The following is a 12,631-nucleotide window of genomic DNA, read 5'->3' as shown; positions in this document are numbered from 1 at the left end:
TACCAACCATTAGATCAGGGACAGCAGCGTTGTTCTGTACCAACCGGTAGATCAGGGACAGGAGCGTTGTTCTGTACCAACCATTAGATCAGAGGGACAGCAGCGTTGTTCTGTACCAACCGTTAGATCAGGGACAGCAGCGTTGTTCTGTACCAACCGTTAGATCAGGAGGGACAGCAGCATTGTTCTGTACCAACCATTAGATCAGAGGGACAGCAGCATTGTTCTGTACCAACCATTAGATCAGGAGGGACAGCAGCATTGTTCTGTACCAACCATTAGATCAGGAGGGACAGCAGCGTTGTTCTGTACCAACCGTTAGATCAGGAGGGACAGCAGCATTGTTCTGTACCAACCATTAGATCAGGAGGGACAGCAGCGTTGTTCTGTACCAACCATTAGATCAGGGACAGCAGCATTGTTCTGTACCAACTGTTAGATCAGGGACAGCAGCGTTGTTCTGTACCAACCGCTAGATCAGGGAGGGACAGCAGTGTTGTTCTGTACCAACCATTAGATCAGGGACAGGAGCATTGTTCTGTACCAACCGTTAGATCAGGGACAGGAGCATTGTTCTGTACCAACCATTAGATCAGGAGGGACAGCAGCGTTGTTCTGTACCAACCATTAGATCAGGAGGGACAGCAGCATTGTTCTGTACCAACCATTAGATCAGGAGGGACAGCAGCGTTGTTCTGTACCAACCATTAGATCAGGGACAGCAGCATTGTTCTGTACCAACCATTAGATCAGGGACAGCAGCATTGTTCTGTACCAACCGTTAGATCAGGGACAGCAGCGTTGTTCTGTACCAACCATTAGATATGGAGGGACAGCAGCATTGTTCTGTACCAACCATTAGATCAGGAGGGACAGCAGCGTTGTTCTGTACCAACCATTAGATCAGGGACAGCAGCGTTGTTCTGTACCAACCATTAGATCAGGGACAGCAGCGTTGTTCTGTACCAACCATTAGATCAGGGACAGCAGCGTTGTTCTGTACCAACCATTAGATCAGGGACAGCAGCGTTGTTCTGTACCAACCGGTAGATCAGGGACAGGAGCGTTGTTCTGTACCAACCGTTAGATCAGGAGGGACAGCAGCGTTGTTCTGTACCAACCATTAGATCAGGAGGGACAGCAGCGTTGTTCTGTACCAACCATTAGATCAGGGACAGCAGCGTTGGTTCTGTACCAACCATTAGATCAGGGACAGCAGCGTTGTTCTGTACCAACCATTAGATCAGGGACAGCAGCGTTGTTCTGTACCAACCATTAGATCAGGGACAGCAGCGTTGTTCTGTACCAACCATTAGATCAGGGACAGCAGCGTTGTTCTGTACCAACCGTTAGATCAGGGACAGCAGCGTTGTTCTGTACCAACCGTTAGATCAGGGACAGCAGCGTTGTTCTGTACCAACCGTTAGATCAGGGACAGCAGCGTTGTTCTGTACCAACCGTTAGATCAGGGACAGGAGCGTTGTTCTGTACCAACCGTTAGATCAGGAGGGACAGCAGCGTTGTTCTGTACCAACCATTAGATCAGGGACAGCAGCGTTGTTCTGTACCAACCGTTAGATCAGGAGGGACAGCAGCATTGTTCTGTACCAACCGTTAGATCAGGGACAGCAGCGTTGTTCTGTACCAACCGTTAGATCAGGGACAGCAGCGTTGTTCTGTACCAACCATTAGATCAGGAGGGACAGCAGCATTGTTCTGTACCAACCATTAGATCAGGGACAGGAGCGTTGTTCTGTACCAACCGTTAGATCAGGAGGGACAGCAGCGTTGTTCTGTACCAACCGTTAGATCAGGGACAGCAGCGTTGTTCTGTACCAACCATTAGATCAGGGACAGCAGCGTTGTTCTGTACCAACCGTTAGATCAGGAGGGACAGCAGCGTTGTTCTGTACCAACCGTTAGATCAGGGACAGCAGCGTTGTTCTGTACCAACCATTAGATCAGGGACAGCAGCGTTGTTCTGTACCAACCATTAGATCAGGGACAGCAGCGTTGTTCTGTACCAACCGGTAGATCAGGGACAGGAGCGTTGTTCTGTACCAACCATTAGATCAGGAGGGACAGCAGCGTTGTTCTGTACCAACCGTTAGATCAGGGACAGCAGCGTTGTTCTGTACCAACCGTTAGATCAGGAGGGACAGCAGCATTGTTCTGTACCAACCGTTAGATCAGGAGGGACAGCAGCATTGTTCTGTACCAACCGTTAGATCAGGGACAGGAGCATTGTTCTGTACCAACCGTTAGATCAGGAGGGACAGCAGCGTTGTTCTGTACCAACCATTAGATCAGGAGGGACAGCAGCATTGTTCTGTACCAACCATTAGATCAGGAGGGACAGCAGCGTTGTTCTGTACCAACCGTTAGATCAGGGACAGCAGCGTTGTTCTGTACCAACCGTTAGATCAGGGACAGCAGCGTTGTTCTGTACCAACCTTAGATCAGGAGGGACAGCAGTGTTGTTCTGTACCAACCATTAGATCAGGGACAGGAGCATTGTTCTGTACCAACCCCTTAGATCAGGGACAGGAGCATTGTTCTGTACCAACCATTAGATCAGGAGGGACAGCAGCGTTTGTTCTGTACCAACCATTAGATCAGGAGGGACAGCAGCATTGTTCTGTACCAACCATTAGATCAGGAGGGACAGCAGCGTTTGTTCTGTACCAACCATTAGATCAGGGACAGCAGCATTGTTCTGTACCAACCGTTAGATCAGGGACAGCAGCATTGTTCTGTACCAACTGCTAGATCAGGGACAGCAGCGTTGTTCTGTACCAACCATTAGATATGGAGGGACAGCAGCATTGTTCTGTACCAACCATTAGATCAGGAGGGACAGCAGCGTTGTTCTGTACCAACCATTAGATCAGGAGGGACAGCAGCGTTGTTCTGTACCAACCATTAGATCAGGGACAGCAGCGTTGTTCTGTACCAACCATTAGATCAGGGACAGCAGCGTTGTTCTGTACCAACCATTAGATCAGGGACAGCAGCGTTGTTCTGTACCAACCGGTAGATCAGGGACAGGAGCGTTGTTCTGTACCAACCGTTAGATCAGGAGGGACAGCAGCGTTGTTCTGTACCAACCATTAGATCAGGAGGGACAGCAGCGTTGTTCTGTACCAACCATTAGATCAGGGGACAGCAGCGTTGGTTCTGTACCAACCATTAGATCAGGGACAGCAGCGTTGTTCTGTACCAACCATTAGATCAGGGACAGCAGCGTTGTTCTGTACCAACCATTAGATCAGGGACAGCAGCGTTGTTCTGTACCAACCATTAGATCAGGGACAGCAGCGTTGTTCTGTACCAACCGTTAGATCAGGGACAGCAGCGTTGTTCTGTACCAACCGTTAGATCAGGGACAGCAGCGTTGTTCTGTACCAACCGTTAGATCAGGGACAGCAGCGTTGTTCTGTACCAACCGTTAGATCAGGGACAGGAGCGTTGTTCTGTACCAACCGTTAGATCAGGAGGGACAGCAGCGTTGTTCTGTACCAACCGTTAGATCAGGAGGGACAGCAGCGTTGTTCTGTACCAACCGTTAGATCAGGAGGGACAGCAGCATTGTTCTGTACCAACCGTTAGATCAGGGACAGGAGCATTGTTCTGTACCAACCGTTAGATCAGGGACAGCAGCATTGTTCTGTACCAACCATTAGATCAGGAGGGACAGTTTTTTCAAAGCTTAAGGTAGTGATTAGAATAGTTTTGTGATCATTTTGATTCCACTGGAAGTGAAAAGCAGTGGCATTAAGGCCCAAACAGACTGGTGCCAGGCTACTTCAGGTAGATTAGGAGCTGCCATGTGGGTATCCCTATAACCTCCCCCCCACCCCCTCCTCTCCTCATCAGGAGCAGGAGACACCGCTCCACTGTGCGTCGTGGCATGGCTACTCCTCGGTGGCCAGGACACTATGCCAGGCGGGGTGCCAGGTTAATGCCAAGAACAGGGAGGGAGAGAGCCCCCTCCTCACCGCCTCTGCCAGGGGGTTCGCTGATATAGTAGAGTGTCTGATAGAACATGGCGCTGACCTCAACTCTACTGACAAGGTAATGCTGTGGCTATGCTGTGGCTATGCTATGACTATATTACTATACCTTTGCTCTATTACTATACTACTACTCTGATATTACTATACTACTACTCTGATATGACTATACTATTACTATACTATTACTATACTATTACTATATTACTACTATATTACTATACCTTTACTCTATTACTATACTACTACTCTGATATTACTATACTACTACTATGATATTACTATACTATTACTATATTACTGTACTATTACTATACTATTACTATACTATTACTATATTACTATACTATTACTATATTACTATACTACTACTATGATATTACTATACTATTACTATATTACTATACTATTACTATATATCACTATACTGTTATTACTATACTATACTATATATTACTATACTATACTATACTATTACTATACTATAACTATATTACTATACCTATTTACTCTATTACTATAATACTTACTATGATATTACTATACTACTATACTATGACTACTATGATATTAATATACTATTACTATATTACTATACTATTACTATATTACTATTACTATACTACTATGATATTACTATACTACTACTTTGATATTACTATACTATTACTATTTTACTAAACTATTACTATGATATTACTATACTACTACTCTGATATTACTATACTATTACTTTGATATTACTATACTATTACTATGATATTACTATACTATTACTATGATATTACTATACTATTACTATGATATTACTATACTATTACTATACTATTACTATGATATTATGATGATATTACTATTACTATGATATTACTATACTATTACTATGATATTACTATACTATTACTATGATATTACTATACTATTACTATGATATTACTATACTATTACTATACTATTACTATGATATTACTATACTATTACTATGATATTATTATATATATTACTATTACTATGATATTACTATACTATTACTATGATATTACTGATATTACTATACTATTACTATACTATTACTATGATATTACTATACTATTATATCACTATACTATTACTATGATATTACTATACTATTACTATGATATTTCTATATTATTACTATGGTATGCCTATTACCTATGATATTACTATACTATTACTATGATATTATGATGATATTACTATTACTATGATATTACTATACTATTACTATTACTGATATTACTATACTATTAATATGATATTACTATATTATTACTATGATATTACTATACTATTACTATGATATTTCTATATTATTACTATGGTATGCCTATTCCTATGATATTACTATACTATTACTATACTATTACTATGATATTACTATACTATTACTATGATATTACTATATTATTACTATGATATTACTATACTATTACTATGATATTACTATACTATTACTATGATATTTCTATATTATTACTATGATATTTCTATATTATTACTATGATATTACTATACTATTACTATGATAGTACTATACTATTACTATGATATGACTATACTATTCCTATGATATTACTATACTATTACTATGATATTACTATATTATTACTATGATATTACTATACTATTACTATGATATTACTATATTATTACTATGATATTACTATACTATTACTATACTATTACTATGATATTATGATGATATTACTATTACTATGATATTACTATACTATTACTATGATATTACTATACTATTACTATGATATTACTATACTATTCCTATGATATTACTATACTATTCCTATGATATTACTATACTATTACTATGATATTACTATACTATTACTATGATATTACTATACTATTACTATGATATTACTATACTATTACTATGATATTACTATACTATTACTATGATATTACTATACTATTACTATGATATTACTATACTATTACTATGATATTACTATACTATTACTATGCTATTACGAATATATTACTATACTATTACGAATATATTACTATGATATTATTATACTATTACTATGATATTACTATATTATTACAATGATATTACTATACTATTATGATGATATTACTATTACTATGATATTACTATACTATTACTATATGACTATTACTATGATATTACTATACTATTACTATGATATTACTATGACTATTACTATGATATTATGATGATATTACTATTACTATGATATTACTATACTATTACTATATGACTATTAATATGATATTACTATACTATTACTATGATATTACTATACTATTACTATGATATGACTATATAACTATATGACTATATTACTATATAACTATACGACTATATTAATATGATATTACTATACTATTACTATGATATGACTATTACTATGATATTACTATGATATGACTGTGATATTCCTGGGATATAGTATTACTAGTACTGGTAGAGATCTATGACATGGGGCTGTGTGTTCAGGACAGCCACATAGCGCTCCACCTGGCTGTGAGGAGGTGCCAACTGGAGGTGGTCAGATGTTTGCTCCGTCACCCTTGCCCCGTCGACCATCAGGATCGCCACGGCAACACGCCGCTGCACATCGCCTGTAAGGACGGCAACTTGCCCGTTGTCACGACACTGTGTGCTGCCAAGGCGACCCTCGACCTTCCCAACAAGGTAGAGATACTATATTGTATTAATCAATTGACCAAACTACCCAGCAAGGTATCTATTATTATCAGTCCCTCAATCTGCCAATCAATTCATCAGTCAATCAATGAACAGCATTACTTCCCATTAAAAACATGACTGACTTCAGACTCAAGGCTTCATATCTCTCTCTGCTAAACAGGACTCTAATATAATCCCATTATAACTCACCATATCTCTCTCTGCTAAACAGGACTCTAATATAATCCCATTATAACTCACCATATCTCTCTCTGCTCAACAGGACTCTAATATAATCCCAGTATAACTCACCATATCTCTCTCTGCTCAACAGGACTCTAATATAATCCCATTATAACTCACCATATCTCTCTCTGCTCAACAGGACTCTAATATAATCCCATTATAACTCACCATATCTCTCTCTGCTAAACAGGACTCTAATATAATCCCATTATAACTCACCATATCTCTCTCTGCTAAACAGGACTCTAATATAATCCCATTATAACTCACCATATCTCTCTCTGCTCAACAGGACTCTAATATAATCCCATTATAACTCACCATATCTCTCTCTACTCAACAGGACTCTAATATAATCCCATTATAACTCACCATATCTCTCTCTGCTCAACAGGACTCTAATATAATCCCATTATAACTCACCATATCTCTCTCTGCTCAACAGGACTCTAATATAATCCCATTATAACTCACCATATCTCTCTCTGCTCAACAGGACTCTAATATAATCCCATTATAACTCACCATATCTCTCTCTACTAAACAGGACTCTAATATAATCCCATTATAACTCACCATATCTCTCTGCTCAACAGGACTCTAATATAATCCCATTATAACTCACCATATCTCTCTCTGCTCAACAGGACTCTAATATAATGCCATTATACCTCACCATATCTCTCTCTGCTCAACAGGACTCTAATATAATCCCATTATAACTCACCATATCTCTCTCTGCTAAACAGGACTCTAATATAATCCCATTATAACTCACCATATCTCTCTCTGCTAAACAGGACTCTAATATAATCCCATTATAACTCACCATATCTCTCTCTGCTCAACAGGACTCTAATATAATCCCATTATAACTCACCATATTTCTCTCTGCTAAACAGGACTCTAATATAATCCCATTATAACTCACCATATCTCTCTCTGCTCAACAGGACTCTAATATAATCCCATTATAACTCACCATATCTCTCTCTACTAAACAGGACTCTAATATAATCCCATTATAACTCACCATATCTCTCTCTGCTAAACAGGACTCTAATATAATCCCATTATAACTCACCATATCTCTCTGCTAAACAGGACTCTAATATAATCCCATTATAACTCACCATATCTCTCTCTGCTCAACAGGACTCTAATATAATCCCATTATAACTCACCATATCTCTCTCTGCTCAACAGGACTCTAATATAATCCCATTATAACTCACCATATCTCTCTCTGCTCAACAGGACTCTAATATAATCCCATTATAACTCACCATATCTCTCTCTGCTCAACAGGACTCTAATATAATCCCATTATAACTCACCATATCTCTCTCTGCTAAACAGGACTCTAATATAATCCCATTATAACTCACCATATCTCTCTGCTGCTCTAATATAGGGACTCTAATATAATCCCATTATAACTCACCATATCTCTCTCTGCTCAACAGGACTCTAATATAATCCCATTATAACTCACCATATCTCTCTCTGCTCAACAGGACTCTAATATAATCCCATTATAACTCACCATATCTCTCTCTGCGAAACAGGACTCTAATATAATCCCATTATAACTCACCATATCTCTCTCTGCTAAACAGGACTCTAATATAATCCCATTATAACTCACCATATCTCTCTCTGCTCAACAGGACTCTAATATAATCCCATTATAACTCACCATATCTCTCTCTGCGAAACAGGACTCTAATATAATCCCATTATAACTCACCATATCTCTCTCTGCTCAACAGGACTCTAATATAATCCCATTATAACTCACCATATCTCTCTCTGCTAAACAGGACTCTAATATAATCCCATTATAACTCACCATATCTCTCTCTGCTCAACAGGACTCTAATATAATCCCATTATAACTCACCATATCTCTCTCTGCTAAACAGGACTCTAATATAATCCCATTATAACTCACCATATCTCTCTCTGCTCAACAGGACTCTAATATAATCCCATTATAACTCACCATATCTCTCTCTGCTAAACAGGACTCTAATATAATCCCATTATAACTCACCATATCTCTCTCTGCTAAACAGGACTCTAATATAATCCCATTATAACTCACCATATCTCTCTCTGCTCAACAGGACTCTAATATAATCCCATTATAACTCACCATATCTCTCTCTGCGAAACAGGACTCTAATATAATCCCATTATAACTCACCATATCTCTCTCTGCTCTAATATAATCCCAACAGGACTCTAATATAATCCCATTATAACTCACCATATCTCTCTCTGCTAAACAGGACTCTAATATAATCCCATTATAACTCACCATATCTCTCTCTGCTCAACAGGGCTCTAATATAATCCCATTATAACTCACCATATCTCTCTCTACTAAACAGGACTCTAATATAATCCCATTATAACTCACCATATCTCTCTCTGCTAAACAGGACTCTAATATAATCCCATTATAACTCACCATATCTCTCTCTGCTAAACAGGACTCTAATATAATCCCATTATAACTCACCATATCTCTCTCTGCTAAACAGGACTCTAATATAATCCCATTATAACTCACCATATCTCTCTCAGCTCAACAGGACTCTAATATAATCCCATTATAACTCACCATATCTCTCTCTGCTCAACAGGGCTCTAATATAATCCCATTATAACTCACCATATCTCTCTCTACTAAACAGGACTCTAATATAATCCCATTATAACTCACCATATCTCTCTCTGCTAAACAGGACTCTAATATAATCCCATTATAACTCACCATATCTCTCTCTGCTAAACAGGACTCTAATATAATCCCATTATAACTCACCATATCTCTCTCTGCTAAACAGGACTCTAATATAATCCCATTATAACTCACCATATCTCTCTCTGGACTCTAAACAGGACTCTAATATAATCCCATTATAACTCACCATATCTCTCTCTGCTCAACAGGACTCTAATATAATCCCATTATAACTCACCATATCTCTCTCTGCTAAACAGGACTCTAATATAATCCCATTATAACTCACCATATCTCTCTCTGCTAAACAGGACTCTAATATAATCCCATTATAACTCACCATATCTATCTCTCTGCTAAACAGGACTCTAATATAATCCCATTATAACTCACCATATCTCTCTCTGCTCAACAGGACTCTAATATAATCCCATTATAACTCACCATATCTCTCTCTGCGAAACAGGACTCTAATATAATCCCATTATAACTCACCATATCTCTCTCTGCTCAACAGGACTCTAATATAATCCCATTATAACTCACCTTCTGATCAAAATCAAATCAAATCAAATTTTATTTGTCACATACACATGGTTAGCAGATGTTAATGCGAGTGTAGCGAAATGCTTGTGCTTCTAGTTCCGACAATGCAGTGATAACCAACAAGTAATCTATCTAACAATTCCAAAACTACTGTCTTATACACAGTGTAAGGGGATAATGAATATGTACATAAGGATATATGAATGAGTGATGGTACAGAGCAGCATACAGTAGATGGTATCGAGTACAGTATATACATATGAGATGAGTATGTAGACAAAGTAAACAAAGTGGGCAAAAAAGTTATTTAGTCTGCCTGGGAGCAAGACATCCTGGTCCGTGACTGGGCTGGGTTTCCTCTTGTAGTCCGTGATTGACTGTAGACCCTGCCACATGCCTCTTGTGTCTGAGCCATTGAATTGAGATTCCACTTTGTCTCTGTACTGACGCTTAGCTTGTTTAATAGCCTTGCGGAGGGAATAGCTGCACTGTTTGTATTCGGTCATGTTTCTGGTTCTGGTACCAGCGTTGTGATATTCATGTATTCTGAGACTGGATTGAAGCCATTTCTGTTTTTGTGTAGATCTTTCCCCCCCTAAAGGATTGTGGGAGGTGATGTGTGTCTGAAAGCCTGAGCGTCTTGTATTTATTCATTTTGAGATCTGCCGTGAAATATGATTGGTTTCCTCAAGCTGGTACCGACAGGTCTGTTTGTCACGTAGAGGGAAATGATTCTAGTTGAATTGAAAGTCTGGTCTGATTTTCCTCTTGAATTAATGTAAACACGACGGTGATGCGTGCTATTGGTTAAGTCCTGTCTGTGTGATGCGTGCTATTGGTTAAGTCCTGTCTGTGTGATGCGTGCTATTGGTTAAGTCCTGTCTGTGTGATGCGTGCTATTGGTTAAGTCCTGTCTGTGTGATGCGTGCTATTGGTTAAGTCCTGTCTGTGTGATGCGTGCTATTGGTTAAGTCCTGTCTGTGTGATGCGTGCTATTGGTTAAGTCCTGTCTGTGTGATGCGTGCTATTGGTTAAGTCCTGTCTGTGTGATGCGTGCTATTGGTTAAGTCCTGTCTGTGTGATGCGTGTGATCCTGCGTGCTATTGGTTAAGTCCTGTCTGTGTGATGCGTGCTATTGGTTAAGTCCTGTCTGTGTGATGCGTGCTATTGGTTAAGTCCTGTCTGTGTGATGCGTGCTATTGGTTAAGTCCTGTCTGTGTGATGCGTGCTATTGGTTAAGTCCTGTCTGTGTGATGCCTGTGTGTGATGCGTATTGGTTAAGTCCTGCCTGTGTGATGCGTGCTATTGGTTAAGTCCTGTCTGTGTGATGCGTGCTATTGGTTAAGTCCTGTCTGTGTGATGCGTGCTATTGGTTAAGTCCTGTCTGTGTGATGCGTGCTATTGGTTAAGTCCTGTCTGTGTGATGCGTGCTATTGGTTAAGTCCTGTCTGTGTGATGCGTGCTATTGGTTAAGTCCTGTCTGTGTGATGCGTGCTATTGGTTAAGTCCTGTCTGTGTGATGCGTGCTATTGGTTAAGTCCTGTCTGTGTGATGCGTGCTATTGGTTAAGTCCTGTCTGTGTGATGCGTGCTATTGGTTAAGTCCTGTCTGTGTGATGCGTGCTATTGGTTAAGTCCTGTCTGTGTGATGCGTGCTATTGGTTAAGTCCTGTCTGTGTGATGCGTGCTATTGGTTAAGTCCTGTCTGTGTGATGCGTGCTATTGGTTAAGTCCTGTCTGTGTGATGCGTGCTATTGGTTAAGTCCTGTCTGTGTGATGCGTGCTATTGGTTAAGTCCTGTCTGTGTGATGCGTGCTATTGGTTAAGTCCTGTCTGTGTGATGCGTGCTATTGGTTAAGTCCTGTCTGTGTGATGCGTGCTATTGGTTAAGTCCTGTCTGTGTGATGTGCTATTGGTTAAGTCCTGTCTGGTTAAGTCCTGTCTGTGTGATGCGTGCTATTGGTTAAGTCCTGTCTGTGTGATGCGTGCTATTGGTTAAGTCCTGTCTGTGTGATGCGTGCTATTGGTTAAGTCCTGTCTGTGTGATGCGTGCTATTGGTTAAGTCCTGTCTGTGTGATGCGTGCCTGTCTTGGTTAAGTCCTGTCTGTGTGATGCGTGCTATTGGTTAAGTCCTGTCTGTGTGATGCGTGCTATTGGTTAAGTCCTGCCTGTGTGATGCGTGCTATTGGTTAAGTCCTGCCTGTGTGATGCGATGCTATTGGTTAAGTCCTGCCTGTGTGATGCGTGCTATTGGTTAAGTCCTATTGGTTAAGTCCTGTCTGTGATGCGTGCTATTGGTTAAGTCCTGCCTGTGTGATGCGTGCTATTGGTTAAGTCCTGTCTGTGTGATCCTGCGTGCTGATGCGTGCTGGTTAAGTC

General features: G+C 39.6%; 1 protein-coding gene across 1 annotated transcript in view; it reads left to right on the top strand.

Annotated features, from left to right (window-relative positions):
• dapk1 (death-associated protein kinase 1) overlaps positions 1-12,631 on the top strand; it is a 194,357-nt gene that overhangs the window by 126,143 nt on the left and 55,583 nt on the right. The window contains exons 16-17 of the mRNA XM_052512193.1: positions 3,877-4,074; positions 6,517-6,714. Of these exons, the coding sequence (XP_052368153.1) occupies positions 3,877-4,074; positions 6,517-6,714 (396 nt within the window). The remainder of the gene's footprint in view (positions 1-3,876; positions 4,075-6,516; positions 6,715-12,631) is intronic.

The sequence above is a fragment of the Oncorhynchus keta genome, unplaced genomic scaffold, assembly GCF_023373465.1.
Source record: "Oncorhynchus keta strain PuntledgeMale-10-30-2019 unplaced genomic scaffold, Oket_V2 Un_contig_8064_pilon_pilon, whole genome shotgun sequence".
Classification (NCBI taxonomy): domain Eukaryota; kingdom Metazoa; phylum Chordata; class Actinopteri; order Salmoniformes; family Salmonidae; genus Oncorhynchus; species Oncorhynchus keta.
This window is presented reverse-complemented; position numbering and strand designations above follow the sequence as displayed.